The sequence below is a fragment of the Canis lupus genome, chromosome 13 (assembly GCF_048164855.1).
Source record: "Canis lupus baileyi chromosome 13, mCanLup2.hap1, whole genome shotgun sequence".
Classification (NCBI taxonomy): domain Eukaryota; kingdom Metazoa; phylum Chordata; class Mammalia; order Carnivora; family Canidae; genus Canis; species Canis lupus.
Window position 1 is genome coordinate 57,279,424 of NC_132850.1, and position 21,353 is coordinate 57,300,776.

The 21,353-nt window shown below is 38.9% G+C and overlaps 2 protein-coding genes across 7 annotated transcripts in view; one reads left to right on the plus strand and one right to left on the minus strand.

Annotated features, from left to right (window-relative positions):
* Window positions 1-20,952, plus strand: part of FNIP2 (folliculin interacting protein 2) — a 132,279-nt gene extending 111,327 nt beyond the window's left edge. For all 4 annotated transcript variants that reach the window (XM_072773783.1, XM_072773785.1, XM_072773782.1 and 1 more), the window contains 3 exons: window positions 11,432-11,632; window positions 15,093-15,208; window positions 17,201-20,952. In XM_072773783.1, coding sequence (XP_072629884.1) covers window positions 11,432-11,632; window positions 15,093-15,208; window positions 17,201-17,279 — 396 coding nt within the window. In that variant the 3' untranslated portion in view covers window positions 17,280-20,952. The remainder of the gene's footprint in view (window positions 1-11,431; window positions 11,633-15,092; window positions 15,209-17,200) is intronic.
* The window catches only part of SPMIP2 (sperm microtubule inner protein 2), a 125,323-nt gene that overhangs the window by 11,406 nt on the left and 92,564 nt on the right, over window positions 1-21,353 (minus strand). The window contains exons 5-6 of one of the 3 annotated variants that reach the window (XR_012006211.1): window positions 13,294-13,374; window positions 1,213-1,274 (exon numbers count right to left, since the gene is read on the minus strand). Coding sequence is in view for 2 of the 3 variants with exons in the window: in XM_072773787.1 (XP_072629888.1) it covers window positions 13,327-13,374 (48 nt within the window). In the remaining variant the exon portion in view is untranslated. Of the gene's footprint in view, window positions 1-1,212; window positions 1,275-11,210; window positions 11,823-13,200; window positions 13,375-21,353 lie in introns of those variants that run through there. The other 2 variants (XM_072773787.1, XM_072773786.1) reach the window with 2 other exon arrangements.

Sequence of the window (21,353 nt, forward strand, 5' to 3'; positions counted from 1 at the left end):
CATTTATCATAATGAATTTTGCTTTTTGAAGTAGTATTCCATTTAAACTGCCTCTCAGATAGGGACTCCGGTCTATGACGGCGTTTAAATAAAAATAACCTTACTTTTAACCATCATTTACAAATATTTGTTGGAAAATAGGGTGTTTTTTTTTTTAAATATTCTATTGAATTTACTCTGTAAAGTCTAGTAATTATTTAAATTCTTGAGTATGTTGCCAGAGAAACTAGCAAAGATCCAAGAACAAATATACATGACCACAGTTAGAACTGAAGTAATAACTTGTTGAGGAAGAAAAGATTGTGATAAATTGCTTTACTTGTTTCAAAAACCTATTTTTTGGACGTTAATAATTTTTAGTGTTCATCAAGACTTCGTTGGGCTTTGATATTCGTAATTGTTTTTAGCAAAGGATTTTTATTAACTATTTAAAAGCAATTGATTTAAGTTATTGATCTATTTTCTAGGCCTATGCATGAGTGGATTGTAAAATGTAAATGTGCACATTTATAACCATGATGGACTAGTTCATGGAATTTCTTCTTTCATTGAGGGATTGCATTCTAGAGCTCCCAATACTAAGAATTTCTTTTTATGCATTTCCTCATCCCGATCTTATAAAATATATATTAACTTTATTTCCATTTTTATTTTTGGCTTTTCCATATCGAGATTGTGATGATCTTAAATATTTAAACACGTGTTCTTGTTTAATCCATATACTACCTTTTTTCTGTCATTTGAACTGTTTCTCTGTCTCCTAGCATGTAGATTATACAGCTGCCTTAAATTAAAGTAATATTTAGTTTCATTTTTTCCCCCTGCCATATCTGAATGTGCATTCTTTCTCTATTTTCCTTTTGACTCTTAAGTGTTAAAGTGGGAGAGACAGCTTCTTGTTGTATCTATGACCCTCAAGTAGCTTTTTCTCTCTTCTTTTTTCCTCCTGTGTGCTTGTCTGCCTGTGAATATTGCTGCCGTGTTAGGGGTATTAAATTATGGGGTAGTGAGGGAGGACCACTGCTTAGCATTGATGGTTGGGGTTCAAGTCTTAGTGTTACCATTCATCTGCTGATAGCCCAGTAAACCAATTGGTATCACTAAGCCTCAAAAAAAAAAAAAAAATGTATTTAGAGAAAGCAGTTGAAATATCCACTGGTTAAGAGTTTGGCTTCTAAAGACAGACAAACCTGATTTTGAATCACAGCTCACCCCTTAATGGCTTTGTGGCCTCAGGCAAGTTTCTTTACTCTTCTAAGCATCAGTTTCAGCTTCTGTAAAATGAACAGTACTTACAGCTCTGGTTTGAAGACTCAGAGATAATGCATATCAAGTGTTTAGCACAGTGCCTGGCACATTACTAATGCCCAATAAATATTAGCTAATAATATATGTGAAAGTGCTTTGCAAATGAGTTTACCAGAAAACTCCTATTGGAGATAGTGGAACAGAACCCACATACACTTCATTCTTTGCTAAAAGCATACATTTCTCTTTGCCTTTGAAATCACAAGGAGCAGGACAATGGCTAACGACAGGGTAGGTTATCATGACCAAAACAACATCACATTGTAATGCATTGTAAAAAACTGTGTTCCAAGGCTTCAGGCATTTTACAGAATAAGGTATAAAACAAAGTTAACAGTTGGGTATTGAGCTTCTTTCATTTAATTTTAAGAGTAGCAACAGATTGACTCCAGAAATACCATGCAGAAATCAGTAGCACAATAAGGAGCTTTGCTAAAAGCTTGGCTATGATATATGCATATGAATACCTAATTATGCCATGCAGTGTAATCAACCAGGGAGACTACAAAAGAACAGTAAGTCGCATCAAACTGTAAATCATTGCTTAAGTCATACAGACAGCATTAAGGTGCCTCAAGTCAACAACAACCTTAGAATCAGTAGTGTTGCAAAGGAAACATGCATGTGGGACAAATCTGCTGAGAACACCTCTTACCGCTTTCCTGTGCTGGATGATGATAATGACAGTGCCTTGGGCCTACAGCACTGTCTACTGTTTCATAAAATCTGTATGTATGTGTGTGCGCATGTGCACGCACACATGTGTTTATGGGCACATGCGTTCACACATGTATAAGAATATACATGGAGTTACGATGTTAAGATGTATTTCCTATTGTGGATTGTGATTTTTTTTTAAGTATTTGAAAAGAAACACTGATCTCTGGGCATTGCCAACTCCAATCTGAAATCTTATTGATTCTATCTCCTTCTCACAGTGACTGCAATTTAGTCTTCTTTAAGTTCCCCTTAGCCTTCCCAGCTAGAATTCTTGTGTGCAGTTTTACCCCCTTCTAGCCATCTCGTACAGTGCCACAAAGGGCTCTTGCTAACCCCTGAGTATGGTCATTTATTCTTTTTCTCTAATAGATTCCCATTCTTTGAAGAGAGTAAAATATAAACTGCTTGGCTGGAGTTGCCCCCAGGTGGAACTTTACATCTACGGGCTCCTTAGCACGTTGCACCATACCTTTGTTCAGTTTTGGATTTTTTTCTACCACCTGGGCTCCAGGCCCATGGAGCAGAGAAGGGAGACTCGATTTCTTCTGTATTCCAGCACGTCAGCCTGTGCCCCTAGAAAGGGCTCGGTGATGTTAGCTTGACTGTTCCCTGCAGAACTGGATTTAGAAGCGTACATTTACGGCTAAAACTATAATGATTGGTTTGTCTGTTTCTTCTAAAGAAAAGAGAAATGACAGTCTTTTAAAACTAAAAGGGAAGAGTAATGTGTTTAGACATGATGCCTTTAAAGGCTCTGTGTTCATTTTCTTTACCTAAAGGAGAATAAAAAGCTTATTATAAGTCTCTTTGGCTTCAGTTTGCTTGCATTTAGTTAATATTAGACACATGGCTACTTTTGATGTTTTCTTAAATTTGTTCACTATGAACAAAATATCTGGACATCTATGCCATTCTTTGTTAAAAAAGAAAAAAAAAAGCTATCAACCTTCCTGCATTTTATTTTGGAGTCCTGTACATCATCACATGATTTTAATCTGATGATTCTTCTTGACCTTGAGCTCCTTTCCTGGACTTCAAATTGTTTCTTTCCTCAGCAAGTGACAGGCCTGATAGTTAAGCTGTGCCCAAGGTTGTGTACTATATCCACAAGGCTGAACTTGGGTGTCAGCCTAGTGAGCCTGGTGATCACAGCCACAGGCACAGACCCACAGAAGGACAGAGGTTTCCTTTGTAGCCCCTCCCACACCACCACCCCATTGGATCCTCCCCTCCTTCCCTAGCTCCCTATGTCTTCGGGATGTCTTTGGGCTTCTCAGAGCCCCCATGTTGGTATATCTACCAGGATTCCTCAGCAGTGTCCATGGTCCATACTGATTGATTACAACTCATAAGTCTTTAGTGACTGCCAATGAACCTGTTTCCACGAGAAAAAATTCTGATAAAGAAATGCTCACAGGGTTATGATGAGATCATATAATTACCTCTTCCAGTATTTTCATATGTTAACAGTCTGCTTGACATAAACTAGAAATCTCTGATGGTGGCATATCAGGTAGTCATTATTTGGCCAAAAATGAGGCAAGGAGCCTGGACATGGCTTCTGGGGAGGAGAAGGAGAGTCATGATTTGGAGATTTACCTCCTATCAGAAAATATGTACTGAGTACCTTTTATGTGCTAGGTGCTGTGTTTACAGCCATGGTCAAAGTGTGAAGTGGGAGGATTCCAACGCCATGTTGTGCTACTGCAAACGGTGTGCCTCCCTGCTAAAACTATAGAAATGATGGGTAATATAATACTATCCCCACCCAGCCCTATTGTTATAATACCTGTGCATTAAATAAAGTGGAAATCGTTTTGTGCCAGAAGCAAATCCTTTTGTGCCAGAATAGTAAGCTTGGGCTGATACAACCATGGCCTTCTGGGATTTCAGTCTGAATTTAGGACATAGAAATTGGGTCCTGAGTTTCTAAGATCTACTCCAGTGAACGATGGGGTCTCATATGCACCTAAGGGTTGGGACCTGGAACTAAGCTAAGCCCCTTAGATAAAGCCTGGAGCCTCAAAGAGCTATCCTTCCACGAAAGGGGGACTAGAAAACCCCAGCCATAAACAGTGAGACAGCAAAGGAACAAGTTGGAAGCTTGGGTGGGAGAAAATAAAGTCACCTGTGAGAAATGAGAAATCAAAGCCCCAGGCCCATTGTGTGAGTGGGTTGGAGGTCCAGATTTATTCCACCCTAGTGACTTGGGAATCCCTGTCCAAGAGATAAATATAAATCCAGAAACCTTGAACCTCTAGGACTCTGGTAGAAGGAAGCACATCGCACAGTTTCCTAACCACCAGCTTAGGAGACACCTGTAGCTGCTTTCCCTCTTCTCCACTCTATTTCAACTCATAAACCTTTAGTGACTGCCATTGAACCTGTTTCCAAGACACACAGCACATAAAACAGTCCCAACAAGACAGGCTCATGTTCTGACATTACGAACCATGTATGAGGAAATGATGAGGGAGAGTAAGCAAATACAGGCTGGACTAATTGCACTCCCAGAACAATCGGAAATAACTATTAAGTCACTGTGTTTAAAATGGTTATGGTCATAAAAAAGAAGGAATTGGAACTTTAATAAAAGATGGGATGTTGTGATAAGCGGTTATTTAGATTTGTAAAAGGACTTAAAAAGAACTTCTAAAAGCGACAAATATGGCCATTATAATGGAATCCCAAGGGCTAGGTTAAAGAGAAGAGTAGATTAAATACTGCTGGAGAGAATTAGAATTTGTGACATGGGGCAGCCCGGGTGGCTCAGCAGTTTAGCGCCTGCCTTTGGCCCAGGGCATGGTCCTGGAGACCTGGGATTGAGTCCTACATCAGGCTCCCTGCATGGAGCCTGCTTCTCCCTCTGCCTGTGTCTCTGCCCCCCCCCCCGTGTGTGTGTCTATGAATAAATAAATGAAATATTAAAAAAAGAATTTGTGACATGGAGGCTAGAATGAGAAAAAGTTTTTTAAACATTTTCTTTATTTGAGAGAAAGAGCACAGAGGGAGAGGGAGAAGCAGACTGCTGAACAGAGAGCCCAATGCAGGATTCGATCCCAGGATCCTGAGATCATGACCTGAACCACAGGCAGACGCTTAACTCAGTGAGCCACCCACGTGCCCCAGGAATGAGAAAATTTTGTAGCTCATTCAGAAGGTGAGAACAGAGAAAGTGATGGAAGACAATATTTGAAGAAAGAATGACTGCCATTTTTCAGATGACATAAGCACATGGAGTTCCAAGTAAGGGTAAATACAAACAAATCCAGTCTTAAGCTACAGGACGTCAAAAACACAGAAAACTTGTAAGCAGCCCAAGAGAAGATATGGCACCTGTCCTCCAGGAGTTTAAAAGCTGTAACAGGAAATTACAAAGAAGTAAATAAGCAGTAAAAACAGTGTGGTAGAGTCCATTGCAGTGGGAGGCGCCAGACACGTGGGAGGACCTCGTGGAAGTGATGTCTGTGCCAGGGAGTCAGTAGGGAGTGAGCATAGGGAATGATGTGACTCCTTCAGGAAACAAGATTCTTCTGGCTGATTGCATCAATGAGCATCTTCTTAACCTGCAGGCAGAGCTGGCTTTGCCACACAGGAGGTCCTGTCTATCCCATTTCTTGGTAAAACCGCTGGCAGGAAAGTCTAGATGCTGAGCATTTAGTAAAAGACGGTATTGTGCATGATTTTATAGAGCAGAGGAAGTGTTTAAAAATGGTGATAGCCAGGTTCCTTTTCTCTGAATGGTTGTGACACTGAAGGGTTTTTTTGGGTTTTGTTTGGTTATATTAAAACAAACCAAAACCAGTCAGCAATCCATATATGGCTGTAGTCCTTATATGTGGCTCTCAGCCCTCCAGAAGTGGGGTGAGGTGGCCCAGGATGATGTTCCATTGCTTAAGTCTTCAGTTCTAGGGCAGTGGAGGATATAGTTATGCAGGTGGGCCTTCACTTCTAATGAAGTAGAAGAATAAAAAGGAGAATCTGAGGACATTTAACCAAGAGCAGGTGCTGACACGGTGAACCTTACTACATTAGTTTTCATCTCATTGTCTTTGTAGGACTAATGAAAGACCTTACTTGAAGCTACATAAAGGCTAATACTAAGTCATGGTGCTGTAACATAATGGTGTGACTCTTTTGAAAGGCATTTGGTCACGTGGCATCCTCTTATTCAAGTTCAGTTTAGTAAACTTCTAAAATATACTGGAATTACCTTCTATAGAATACCAAATTGACACTGAAATGATGCCAAGGCTGCTTATGTTTTATTCAGAATATTTCAGAGAGGAAAAAAAAAAACAAAGAATATTTCAGAGAGAAATAAAAGATACAGGGAGGCACTTCCAACTGCCTGAAACATAAATCACCTGCTCCCTCTGTGTTTGAAAGATGCTGCTCAGTGGCTTATCCCTGGTAATCAAACCTGCACTGTTATAACTAGTGTGCATATTTAGAGCTGGTTAGGAGACAGAAGTCCACACTCCTGTCTATAATATACCTGTGAGCTGGACATTTTTGAGGATTGATAAAGGGTCAGCTCAGAGTATGTATTGGGCAATGCCAATAGTGTAGAGATGGGGGAAGTTTCTTAACAAAGTCATAATGGAGGCAACTGTATTTTCTCCTATTTTGACATTAGGTTGAGACTGTCATTCACACTTCTTGCAATCTTATCTTCCAAGGGATTTCCACCCTGACAAAGTTTTAGGATTTCAAAGTGGAGGGTTTGGCAGACTCACTGAGCTAAAAGTTGGAAATGCTTGCATGAGTTACTAGCTTCTATTTCTGACTGACATACCAGTATTCTGACTGATACTTAATAAGCTCTTTTTTTTGTTTGTTTGTTTGTCCTCAGTGTTTTCTGTCTGTAGAGCAGTGCTGTGTTCCTGGCTGCCCCACAGGAAAAATGGCATGATGAATTAATAAGTAGTTATAGGAGGCCTATATGTGAGAATAGTATTTTCCTGCTCTAAAGTTAAAAATAGGTGATTATGTGAAATGGCAGTCATTTAAATGTGGTACATGGAAAAGAAATATATTAATAAATGTGCAGATGACTTAATAGGAACTGGACTGAATCCAAAAATAAAGCAATCTGCATAGAGAATTGTTCAGCAGAGCCAGCATGTGTTAGATACTTAGCACATGCCTAGTATTTTGTTATGCTCATTTCAGAGGCTACAGAAGAAAAATAAAATGTGATTTCTTTCCTTGAGTTCTTTATGTAATCTGAGTAGACAAACATGTGAAATCAAGAACAAGTTAAGACCATGTAATTAAATGTCAAAATGTAGATTGTAAAAGCTCTCAGAAGTCAAAGGAAGAGGAGTGAATGTGGGAAAGACGTCTTATGGTGGAGTGAGGTGGGGACATGGGGGTGGGACCCAAGTCCAGTCCTTGAAAGACTGAAACATTTAGATGGTAGCAGGGAACACATTCTGGGAACAGCCTGAAATAAGAGGCAGGAGCCCTCCCAGCTGTAGGAGAAGGGGATTCTTGGAGAGTCCTGCAAGTACATATGTATAGGTGGATATGGCCCACACTCTGAAGAGCTTTAAGTATGGAAAAAGAAAAGTTTAAACTTAGGTGTTTGGGTGATGGGTGATAGGTGCTAGCGTAGGTTTTTTAGTTGGTAAAGGAAATGATAACCTAAAATGTGACATTCTAGGAAGTTTGAGGATTTAGTGGGCATGATTAATATAGTTGGGGGTGGTATAAGAGAGCAAATTGAACATGGCAACTAAGTATCTGAGCCACAAATTTCATACACATTTTTCCCACAGAAAGCTTCCATGAATTAAACTTCACTTAAACGTCACAGAAACTGTGAATTAGGTCATATTTTATAGATGTAGAAACTGAAGCCCAGATTAATGAGCTTCTAAGGTCCCAGAGCTAGTAAGTGACAGTGGTGGTATTCAAGCCCAGTCCTGTCTGACTTCAGAGCCTTTGCAGTAGTCTTATCATTGCCCTTCATTGAAATATCACAACCTTGGCTCTTCTGGTTACTCAAACCTTGTAGACGTTTCTTGTTTCTGGAAGTTTAAGTTAGGCAGAAGTCATGTGTATATAAGCCAAGGCAGCATATTTTGTGTGCTCAGAGTTCTGATCCAGAACCCTGAAATTGGAATGTCCTAGACATCCAACACTCCCAGAAAATAGACCCACACATCCCTAGTGGCTATGAATTAACCAGACCTAATCTGATGATTCAACAAAATACAATAGCCAAAGGACATTTGAGAAACCTTTAAAGACCTATAATACAAAGCATTTCATTTGTCACTTTATCTTGAGAAAACTGCACAGGAAAGTAGATTGGATAAATGAGATATTGACACAGTAGAGCTAAATAAATGACTGTTCCTAAGTCTCATAGAGCAGAGCAAGGCAAAAAAGATAATTGGCTTTTATTGCTGCTGCTTCCTTCCTCAGATGGACATTGGCCGTCCATCCTAACCCTCGCCTGCAGCTCTCTATTGATCTCCAGTGTTCTTTCATCCTCCAGTCTCTGTCAGAAGTTTCTCATTGTCTGATCAAGTTTCTGAGAAAGGCACAGAAACGCTGGCAGCTGTCTGGAAGAGGTGGCAGGAGGGCAGTGGGGACAGGAGGGCTGGCAGCCCTGTCTTGCCACCTGGGTCATGAATGTGTGTGCTCAGCAGGGTGTGGGCACTGTAAGGGTGGGAGGGGGCAGCACTTATGGGTCTCAGATTATAGAGAATATAGAAACATACTGCAGGCTCATTTCATGAACTCTGTGGGCAAGAAGCTTACTTTGAAATTGATTCTCTTCAATTTGAGAGAGAAAGGGAGAGTTGATGATGCATAACAGTGTCCCTAAGGTTCATAAAGTTTTCAGCCAAACAAGCATCTTAAGGGGAAGTGACTGTTTTTGATATTAGTATTTCCTTCAGATTTTCATTCAAAACTGCAGTATCAGAGGTCCTGTTTAATCTCAGACACTAATGGTCAGGAGGAGAACTTCTAAAAGTGCAAATAAATGACGGGGTCTTTTGTTTTGTTTTGTTTTCTGACAATAGTCAAACTAACAAAGTGCCCCCCCACCTCAAACCCTTAAAGGGTTTTGTAACGTTAAGAAGAGGAATCTCACTAAGTAAAGTACCTGCCCAGCTAGCTGATAGCTCTCCATATTGTATCTTTCTTTTCTTAAGATCCATAGAAGGCCAAGGTCTCCACCAGGTTGCAGCCATACCCTGCCTCTCCTGCCCATTTCTTTTTTCCTAGCTAGTCTCCATACCCGAACTCAAAGCCCAAAGAATAGCAGAGGGATGGAGCAGACTTTTAGTAGGTGTTTGAATCATTCAGTCTTAGGTTTTACAGCATTTCTTAAAGTACTTCTCAAATGTACTGCTCCACGTATGTTACTGCTGCTGCCAACTGTATGTATTTGTGTGTACCCTGGTGTACATGTGAACCTGATAAAATTGTGAATTTAAAAAATCGCCCTGACAATTTTCACTGTTAATTACTTCTATGATTAAGATACAGCCAATAAGAAAAAGTTAGTAATAAAACGAAGCATACATACATACTGTTTTTGTTTATTGTAATTCTACATGTGTCTTAAAAGTAGAGCCTTTCCTAAGAGGAATTTTAAATTGAATACCAGGGCATAGGGTGTGTATGGGTGTGTGTTTCTGTGATAAATCCAAACATGGTCTTCTGGATCTCAGAGCTCTTTAAATCCTGAAAGCTTAGTGACTGAATAATATGCTAAATCATAAGCCAAATCTCTTTAGTAGGGTTGTGTTTTCCTTGGAAAGATATGTATCAGAAATCTCCAGAATCAGTGGAACTTAATTAAGCTTCAACTCTCTGACCCCATAGAAGTTTAGACCAGGTCAAGGATGGGACCACCAATATCCTTGGCACCCCTTAACTTGTAACTAAAGGAGTTGCTCATGATGTTTTTTCTCTCTGTAATGTACACTTCTCTTTTTTCCCTTAACTATTTACATTTTCCTCTATTTTCATCTTGTTTAAAAATTTATTCTTCAGTAAATAAGCGATTGGCTACTAAATGATATGGTTAGATGGAGACATTGGGTTGCCCTGTGGGTATATTCAGGGAGCTCTGTGTTGGGTATTTAGTAGCCTAAGAACATGTCATGCTTCAGGTATTTTAAGGTACTCTTCTGTAAATGGTCATCTGGTTCTTCTGCATTCTGGAACCTGCAAACCATAGAAGTCCAGCAGTACCATGCTTAGAGAGTGCAGGGTGCTCATCAGCTCTGTCATTTGCTTGTACTTAACCTGTCTCGTTTTAATTTAGTAACATTTTTCAAATGCCAGGTCCTATGCTAGGGACTAAGAATTCAGGCAGAACAGATTCAGAGCCCTCCTTCAAGGAACGGGCTCACAGACTCACAGATGCCTGTTGATTTGTCTCAACCCTTGGCCCTTCTTTAGTCTTTCCTCTTTGATCCAGTGATTTAAAAGTGACTCGTGCTCATTTTTCATGTTTGATTTTTTTTTTTTTTTTTTACATTTCTTGTACCTATTAAGTTTCTCCCTTTAAAATAATTGAGCCAACTTCTCAGTCCCTCCTTGTTATCATATCTGGATCTTCAGCCTTCTAAAGTAACTCAAGCTTGGAGAATATTCCATCCATGACCTCCCCAGTGAGCCACATTGCCCTGATTCCAGGTGCTGGTGGTGAAGCAGTTGCACTTTGATCAGTTTCAGGATATTAGTGTTTGTTGTTGTGGTTATTTTAAAGGCCCTTTTCCTTGACTGCTTTAATGTTTACCAGGTTTGCCCTATGGTACCATTTACTAGATGTCGACCTGCTCTATCCATTGCATTTTAAGTTGCTCAGCAGTAGCCATCCTTTGACCTTTTGGACTCATCTAGATAAATGTATCCCCCATCTGATTTTAGTTGGTTTTTAGAGTTGATTTATGTCTGTAGCACATGGTCACTAAATAAATACTGCTTAATGATTAAAGCTATAACTTTAAGGGAATATTAAGTTGCCCTGACTAATCTTGTTTTGGAGAAATGGCAATAGAATCCTACCTTTTATTCTAGTTTTCTCCATTTTAAAAGGAGACTGCAGTCTTTCAGAAGGAAAGGAATTTTAATATCCTAGAATGTAGAGAGGGCACATATCTTTTCACTTATCTATGAACATTAGCAACATTGATAGCATACCTCCTGGGTATGAGAAAAAAAAGATTTTAATGCAGCTTTTATCACATGAATTTTAAATGATGATTTGATGACACTCCTATTTTAGTCCCTATTACACTCTAAATTTCTGTAGCTCCCTCTGGCAACTTCTGAACTGTTAGGCTAATGCGAAATTACAGAAACATTCTGGACATCTTGAGTGCCACTTGGCAGTTCTGTGGAACATTGACCCCCCATGTTTGTCTTACAGCATCCAGTGCTTGACGAGCCGATAGCCGAAGCTGTCTGTATTATTGCAGACACGGATAAGTGGAGTGTCCAGGTAGCCACAAGTCAGAGGAAAGTGACGGACAGCATGAAACTGGGCCAGGATGTCTTGGTCTCGAGTCAGGTGTCCAGTTTACTTCACTCCATTTTACAGCTTTACAAGCTTCACCTCCCGGCTGATTTTGTAAGTACTTGTTCCCATATCACCAAAGAAATACAGTTAAAAAAAAAAAAAAAACACTTCTAACAATACTTTGAATATAATATCACAAACTCAAATGTTTTGTTTTTAGTATAATTGGACGTTAGCATAAATAAAAATAGAACGTGCAACATAAAACCAGCAAACAGGATAGATTTCGGTAACAGTAGCTCTGTAATGAAACAACACACAGTGACACTAAAATCTTTTTGAATGAGGTGTATGGTAAAGGAAATAAGGTATGGGGAAGGGATCAAGCATAAAAGGAAATTTAAAATCTTCCTTTGGAGAACTCATTATTAGTTTTCCTTTATTGGATGGACATCAAGCAAGCCAGTTTCTGAAGGGATTGTTGTTCCTTTTGCTCAGGGACCATTCTCACAAAAGTGTTCAGGATAAAATGGAATATCATTTGTATAAATACTTAAAATTTTGAAGTACTGTACCCATAAAAGATGGTATCAGTTCCTTTTCAAATGGGATTTTAAAATCGACTTCATAACATTATATTAAACAAAGCAAATAGAGCCCATAAACTCCTAGAAACTGATTAACAGCTCTCCCCCAGGCGTTGGAATGAATATATAAAACAGACACTTCTCAGTATGTGTGTGTGTGTGCAGAGAGACTGAGAGAAAATACATTTTGAGAGGGAGGGAGAAAGGTCTCAAAAGTGGAAGAGAGGCTTAAGGGCAGATAGCTAGCAGAAGCCTAAGTGAGCTGACCTTGGGGATTTGCACTGAGGTAAAAGAGTGCCCACCTTCCCTGCTCGTTTCCCCTGCACTTAGTTGCCCTCTGCAATCTGCCCCCACACCACAGCATCTCTTTCCTCTCTTCTGTCCTCCACAAAAGATACAGAGCTATGTAATAGCAGAGTAGAAGCCTGAATATTAATCACCTACAGTAATTATGGATGGAGGGGTAAGTTTCCTGAGTCCTTATGACTTGCACTTATACCACATTCCTCAGAAGGTCAAGACTTTGATGGCCTTCAGGAAGGTAATTTGAAATACTGTGTGGTTATCATCTAACTTGTGGCAGTGTGGCATCATAGGGAGGCCCCTCAGTGCAACTGGGTTAAAGTCTAGGCCTTGCCATCGATGATGAGTCATGTGACAGTGGACAATCCTGAGTGTCTCTGAACCTCAGCTTTCTCACTTGTAAAACGAAGATAGTACCCATTTATAACAAGCACTGTGTGAGAATCCTCTGAAAGTTAGGTCTGAGACTCTGCTTTTTAAAATACTGGCAAAGCACCCTGCTGCTATGAGATACTACTGTAACAGCCAGCGTACAGCAGTGGCTGTGGCATGGCCCTTAGAGTCCGGTAGTCAGGGTCAAATCCAAGCTCTGCTACTTGCTAACTGTGTGACTTCTCAGAGCCTCAATACCTACATCTATAGAGCTGAGGAAATGATAGAGCTCATCTCGTATGGTTATGAAAATGAAATTCAGGTAAAGCACTTGGAATAGCATCACATGTTATGAGTTCTCAGGAAACAGCTACTATTTGTGTGTTTGGTAATAATAATTAGTTTCATGAAATAATATTACTAGCTACCAAAATCTTTATTTGGACTCTTGCAGGACCTCTGTCCTAGCCAGGTAATGTGAGAAGCACTTATGGGTTATGAGGACCTTACTTTTGTTCTATTATTTGCAGGCAGTTTTTCTTCCTAATAGCAGGCTGCATCATGCTGATTTAGAGGCTGAAGCTTCTTTTTCTGTAAGGAAAGAAAGCTGTATTAGATTTTATACTTTTTTTTAACTGTTATAAGCATACACCAAACTTTCATATTTTATCCTGTAATACATAGCTCTTATCATATCTGACATCTTAGTTATTCAAGCAATAAATTACTGTAGCTAATTCTTTTTACTTCATTTGTACATAAGTATGTTTAACCACTTAATAGTACGAATGACTTATTTAACCTGACAAAATCGAGGTCAAAGAAAATTTCATCTGCAGTTTAAAATTCTCCTTAAAAATCACTTGAATGGAACACATGAGTAAATGACTATTAGAGCCGTCAGTATGAGGAGAAAGTAGCTATTTAAAATTTCAGAAGTTAAAAATTAAAGAAATTCATCTCAGGAATAAAATCCCAGAAAGAGGAGGGCAAAACCCAAAGCAGTTCTAATAATAATCAAACCTTTTATAAAAAAAAGTTCTAAATGATTTGATTTCAAGTTCCATATAGACCAATGTTCTCTTTATTTCCATATTACAACATACAGTTTTCATGGAGACTATGAAAACACTGTAAATTAACCATTTAAAACAAAGGATGCCATGTAATGTGAATGTTCTTTTTAATATTTTATAACACTCTTATTAAAAACTTTGTATTTACTCCATAAGGAACTGAAACTTACCAGGAGATTCTTTACCACTTAACTGTTTACTTGGAGGAACATTTTCATGAGAATTGGTGAAATCCTCCTCCCTTTGATTATTACTCTTAGTCACTTACCAGTTGTTTTTTCATCCACTCAACACACTGCATTTAAGATTTTAAGCCAATGAAAAACTGAAAAGATCTCAAATAGATACTTTTTCCATGTCACTGATCAGCCCAGATGGTCAAGATCAACATTTTCAAATGCATCTGTTAATCTTTTTACCTTGAAAATAACAGGCGTAATGGTCTAGAAGAAAATTATGTATGATGGAATTACCCTTGCCAAAGCCATCAGGTGTCTTACTGAAGATGCTTGGATGGCTCTGCCTGCCAAATGCAAAAGCATTTGCCTCTGGTGAAAGACACAGATGGTTGCTATTCTCTAAAAAATGAAGTTGGACACAATTCCAAGGGTAGAGATGTCCTGAGAATAATTGCCTTTTCTTTATTGTTACTAAAGACCCAGTTAAAATATACTCTTGAGAAAAAAAAAAAAGTGAAGTAACCTTGTTCCATTCACTTTACTGTTGGGGATGTATTTGCCAAAAGAATGTGAGCTATAGGAAAACAACAACGATGTTCTTTCTCTAATAAATTATTTATAATAGCAAAAATTTAGATTGCCATGTGGATAAGTAAATAATGGTAATTCACATTTTCAAAATTATTTAATGATAAAAATTACATTGATAAAAATATTAACCTGGGGAAAGGATTATTACAAAGTTTTTAAAAAGTAAGAAATAATTGCACGTACAGAATGATTTCAGCTATGTTAAAAAATGTTTTTTTAAAAAAGACTAGCAGATATATATGAAAATCTTAATAGTCATTAGAAAAAGTAAACTGTTGTTTTATAAAACCCTTTTCTTATACCTACCAGTAGTTTGATATGGTTTATATAAATTTTTAAGTGTATGGGGAAGAAATGAGATTATAGCTATGTCCTTAGAAATGAATTAAGAGAATTCCAGCTCTTAGAATATTGGTAGAGATTTGAATCCTGGCCCTCATTGTGAATGTTATTGGCTTCACAGTGCATCATGCATCTTGAAGATAGACTACAGGAGATGTACCTTAAAAGTAAGATGCTGTCTGAATATCTTCGTGGACACACACGCGTCCATGTGAAAGAATTAGGTGTGGTACTGGGGTAAGTTCTGTGAAGTGCTACTGTTTCTCCCTGAGATAGGACTGACCCGAACACCGCACCCACTGACTGACCCACTTAGCCTGTCTCACCCAGAACCTGTGGGCCTCCGTGACCCATTGAAGTCATCACATGTGTGCCTCTGCTGCTTCCCATCTTCGTATCTCTGATACTGGAGTTCCAAACCCAGAAACAAATGCAGAACTCTAAGCTAGTGGTATTTTACATTGGTCTGCTCCCTGGATTATTTTGTGCTTCAATATGAAAAATTTAGTTCCATTCTGCTGCCCGTTTCTACCGTTTCTAGTAATTTCGGTAAGATGTTGAAGGCACAACCTGTCAGACATGCAGCAGAGCTTGTGTTTAACATTTTGCTTCCTGGAGGAGACAAGAAAGGCGTTCTCCTGGACTTTTAGGGGCCACCTGCCTTTCTGCAGGGTGATGGTACTTTCCCCTCCTTCAATAGAAGCCCCTTGGAAGAGGAGACTGTTACTGATGCCATAGCTTATCTTCCAGAGGGTTGGGCCTTTGCCATGATTTCTCTCAGAGAAGAAATTCTAACTTGTGTTTCTCTCTGCCTAATTTTTCAACAGAGAACTAACAAAAAGACATTGTGTCTAGGGTGAATTGACCCCCTTACCTGTGGTGATGATTCCCCTAATTTGGAGCAAGAAAATACTGTGTATATAATATCAACCTTGAAATTCCCTATCAAGCCTGCTAATCAAAATATTATTTCAAGACTCAGGCCGTTGCATTCTTCTCAGACTTTTCATCTTTCACACCCAGGATATGACTTACTGTATTGTTTGGCTCTTGGCATTTCCTGTCATGTGTCATAGATTTTTTTTCCCCATACTTTATTCAGAAAAGGTTTTTCCCTTTTGAGGCATTTGCTTTTGCAGTTAACTTGAAATGCATCCTTGTCCCTGTTGTTGTCGTTCTGAGCTGTTGTTTAGAACTCTTTACCAGCTTCAGATCTGAGTCCTGCATCACCAGGTTTCCCACTGCCAGATGTGTGCTGCACATCTCCAAGATCTTTACCTGGCCCCCAACTTCTAACACTGTTAGAAGGATCATAAGGATTTAGTTACCCTCCTTGTCTCTCGGTCCTCTTCGTGCATTATTAGTGGTGGTCACATCCAGCCTCACTCTAGCCCCTTCCTCTCCTCGTCAGAGCTAGCAGCACAAAAGATACTGAAGAACTTCTTATCTATCTTGAAAGGAGATCTGTAGGCAGCGTTACTGGAGAAAGCATTGAAAATTCCATGAAGTAATGCCAGCTACCTTTTTAAATTTTATTTTTGATTTTTCATTTTTGGAATTCAAGGGAAAAAATAGGACATATTCCATGGACTGAAGCAGTCCTAATTTTTTTCAGGACATTTGGCAGCATTTAGCCAGTGACCATGCTGCATCCGCCCCTGCTAGAAAAGAGGCAGCCAGAGCTACGTCCATTTGATGCTATGGTGTCTCTTGACTCAGTATCTATTAGTGTCACTTTGCTCTCAGAATGTTGTAGCTCAGATGCTTAGTGAGGATCTAAATTGTATAACCTGTTGAACACATCCCCAAGTCTTTAAAAAAAAAACTCCCACCTTCACCATTGTCCTAAGCCTGATTCGAGCCTAGGTACAGAATCTTAGCACATGTTCAGGAGTGTGGATTAGAATGAGGAGACACTGGAGGTGATGTTCAGGTACGGCCCAATGAGCTTGTCAGGCAGTATAGAAAAGTTTGGGGCTTCAAACTGGGCAACCTCTGTGGTGAGAACAGCTTTGTGTCTCCCCCTCCCACACATAGCACACCTGCATCTTTCTCTGTCTTCGGTCAGTGGCCCCTGGGAGGTTACATTGAAAGAGCGAGTTTAGCATCTTTCCGTCTCTTAATTTGTTGTTAGTTTTAAGCAATGATCTGGCAAGCTGAGTACCTAGCAGTAACACTTTCCAGTAAAGTCATGCTACTTTAATATTCTTTTCTTTTTTCACTCTTCAGGATTGAATCAAATGACCTGCCTCTGTTGACAGCTATTGCCAGTACTCATTCTCCTTACGTCGCTCAAATACTCTTATAAGCTAAAGCTCAGGACAGTTCTTCCTTGGAAGAAAAAAAAAATCAGATTCTCAACTGAAAGTGAAAAGAATAAGCTCTTTGTGACGTCAAAAGCATGAGAAGAGCAAACAGAAATAAGTCATTCCTCCGCTTTGTTTTGTTTTGTTTTCTTGCTTTCAAGTGGATGCCTCGTTGGACGACTTAGGTTTACTTGACATAATGGCATTTGTGTTTTTCGTGAATACTTTTTTGGCCTTTTGTTACCCAGGAATCAACAGAGAGAGTGACCTTTTTGGTAGGAGGAGACATAAACACTACACTAAACACAAAGCTGTTGGTACAGATGGCCTTGTGTGTTTGGGCAAAACAACAGGTGACTTGGGAGCAGGGGTAACCAGTGTACATACCATTCTGGTAGGACAGTGTTTCAGAGTTTAAGCAGGAGCTCTCCAAAGTGGAGAAAGCACAATTTGTTATTCTAAGAAGACAGAACAAGGGACTGGGATTCCAGGGCAGAGTTTGTTTTTTACAGAAGGTAAAAGCAGGCAAGCCACATTGTGCCATCTTCCGCCCTGATGGCTGTAGGAATTACTGCCTGACATAAAACAGGAAAGAGGATCCACCGTTGGGCAGAGGGTGCTTTAGGGACTCACTTCCACATCATCTTGGAGTTTACCTTGTTGCAGATGCAGCCACAGGTAGGTTAGAGACGGAGTGTTGGTGCAATAAACCCAGGAATCAATGTAGCATCTTCATCTCATCAAGATGTAGTTCAGAGCAGCAGAGTGCACAGTCTGATACCATATGTTTTATCCTCATACGTTAGAGCTTTCAGCAGCCTTTATAAGCGAGGCCATTTACCAAAGTTATTTCTATAAGCTCAAGAGTGTTTCTGTTGCTAAATTCTTCCAGCCGAAGCCACTTTCTTCCTCTAATAGTTAATACAAATGACTATTTGTAGTTTCAAAGGCATAGCTGGCCTGGCGGAAAATGAACCTGCAGCAGTTCAGGATGACTAATGAAAGGAATTAGTTTGTACATTTACCAACAATCCATAAATTATCTCAATTTTTACATTATCATCTCTGTGCCTTCTAATCCCTGAATCCTTTTCAAAACACCTCTCCAGAAATTAACTTACCCATTACAAAATCTGCCAAAATGAAGGATTGCTTATTAGCATAGTTCACTTTTTAAGAAACCTTAGTTTTTGGTTAAAGGTTAAAATAAACTTTACTTAGTTTACTGGCTGTGACCTCTGACCCTGTCAGACCAGGTACTGACATCCAAGGTAAAGGAAAACACTTAAAAACTAGATCATGAAAGGACTGGCGCTAATCTCGCAAATCAGAACATTGTTAACACCTTACAGATACTGAGTACAGTTGCTTATAACCAGGCTCTGATTTCCTTTCACTGCTATGTGAATTAGTTCCAGTCCTCCTCATATATCCTTTTATACCTAAGATTATGAAGTAACTTCCCTTTTAGGGGTTAGAATGACTTCAGATTTTTTATTTGAGAAAATCCTGATTCTAAGCACCACGTCACATAAGTTTGTTTATTCTTTTACAAATGCGAGTTGTTTGTTTGAAAGAGGATAGCAGCAGTACCAGTGGAGAAAATTAGGTTTAATAATTCTTTAGGAATAGGTTAGAACTGCTGCCTTCCTTCTCTCTCTCTATGATGTGAAATGTAAGTGGGTGCATTAAGGCTTTTAAGATCTTTAATTTTTATCTTATGTCTGTCTTTTACAAGATTGAAGTTTCCTATCCTTTTTATGTTTATCCTATTTCCTTTGTCTAAAATCTGGGTTTGGTGTTTTAAAGTCCCTAGTTCCATGGCATCACTGCTTGCTGTTATGTTACACAGACACAGAGAATGGACCTCACCTGTGGCTCAGCTCATCATCATTTGTTTCTCGTTATGTGTGAATAAATTATAATCGCTGATGTTACATCATTCCCATCTGTACCAGTTTAGAGCATTCCCCTCATCTCTTTCCCTTTTCCTTGTTTACACATTTTGAGCACTTTCCCTCATTCACCACTTTCCAGGGATTCATAGAAAATAATTAGATACAAAACTAGTTTCATTCAAAATGTTGAAAATTAGACCCACATAGGGGGAAATTGAGCTTTAAATGGCTGATTCTAAACTCCATACATGAAAATTTAGCTCAGTCCTCTCAAAGCCTGAGAAAACGTAATTTGCCTCTGAATCTACTGTTCTAAAACTCTCTCTTGGAAAATGTCTGTTGGAAAACTCCAGGTGGGTCACATGGGGGGGGTGGGGGGGTTGTCCCAGTGACACTCAGGATTCCAGTCAGAACCTAATCCTCACATCTATTGCCTACAAAAACAGACCAAGAATGTTGCTGCTCTTTTATAATCCTCCTTTAAATAACACTCAAGTTTTGTTTGTCTTAAATTCAACCTCTTACCAAAAGTGGAAAAGGAAAAAAAAAAAATCTCATGGAATTGCGTTGAGATACACCCACTCACACCACCAGGTGGCTTCATTCTGTCTCAGCCCAAGAGGCAAGAAAGGGATCCCCTCCCCCCCAATGCCCACCTCAAGAAAAAAATTAAAATTAAAAAAACAACAACAAAAAAGAAACTACTACCTCAGTTGACAGGATTCCACCTTTAGGGTTTCTTCAACTTTTAAGTCTTACCTGTTGAGTGTAACTTTTGTAGCATCTTGCTTTTTTAAGCAAGCTAGTGAGGCATGACAGAGCAGAAGTGTGTAAATGTTACTGTGATGGACCTCTTTCTAGCATGTTGCAGTTTTATTTTTAATTGATGAGTGATATGAATGTAAAGATAATTGTGTATGTTTAAACATGACAATGAAAATTTAAAATGTAGCTTCCATACTTGTGCATAATTCCAAAGTATTTTATTTTTATCAGTGTTAAATAGCTTTTTGTACAGGCTTCAATCCATTTTTCTGAAGTGTGCTGTTTTTTAATAAAAGTAACTATAATCTTTTCACATCCCATGGAACTGCCGTTTACACATCACAACTTTTTAAACTTACCGTATTTTTCAAAAGTAACTTTTTTGGAGGGAGGAAAGTCCCCGCTTGCTAAGTGATACTAAACTGCTGTTTAGGCTCTTATAATTAGGTCCTGATATTTTATAAAAAATTTAGTCTGTAGCTTTTTAGGTTCTTCACTAGAATTGGTTGTACATAAAAGTAAAGAATATAAAGTGACCCTAAAATTCTTTTAAATGTCTGGGTTTTCCCACTAATATGTACTTTTGAAAGTATTTTGTTCATGCATACTTTCACCATTAAATTGAAAAAGTCTTTAGCTTCTCTTGGTAAATGTGAACCGTTTGTTTTTTTATTGTGCTGTGGGGGAGGGGATATTTTAATATAATTTTCACCTAAATCAAGCAGCCCCCTCTGAGTGTTAATTTTTAAATATCGAAATTTTGGTGACCACATATCTTGGAAGCAAGATTGCAATATGCTTAAATTTAAGTGGTGTTTAAAAGGAGAAAATTCTGGGATTTGTTACTATTGAAGCTCCAGTAAGACAAATTGATAGGACTTTATATTTTTGATCAGGTAAATAGATATCAATGCCAATGTATAGAAATCTTTTCTTAAAACTTGTTCATGTATTATTTTGATCCATTTTTCTGTGGCATTTGGTGCAATAAACCTTTTGAATTTACCTTGAACATTTTTCTGGTACTGCATGTGATTTGTTACATTTAATCTAGTTCGTAAAAACTTAGAGGTCTTATTTCCACTAATTCATGCAGAAACAAATCGTTAAATATGTCAGTGATTTTCAGGGATGTTTTGGGAATGTAGGGACATTTTTGGTTAGCATGATGGTGGGTGAGAGTTACTGGCACACAGCAGATGGGGGCTGAGGCTGATAAAAGAAATGTAATGTATGGGACCCCCCCCCCAACCCACCCCCTTGGAATGAGGAAATGTCCCACCTCTTGCATGACTTTTATTTTTATTTTTTATTTTTTTAAATATTTATTTATTTATTTATTATGATAGTCACAGAGAGAGAGAGAGAGAGAGAGAGAGGCAGAGACACAGGCAGAAGGAGAAGCAGGCCCCA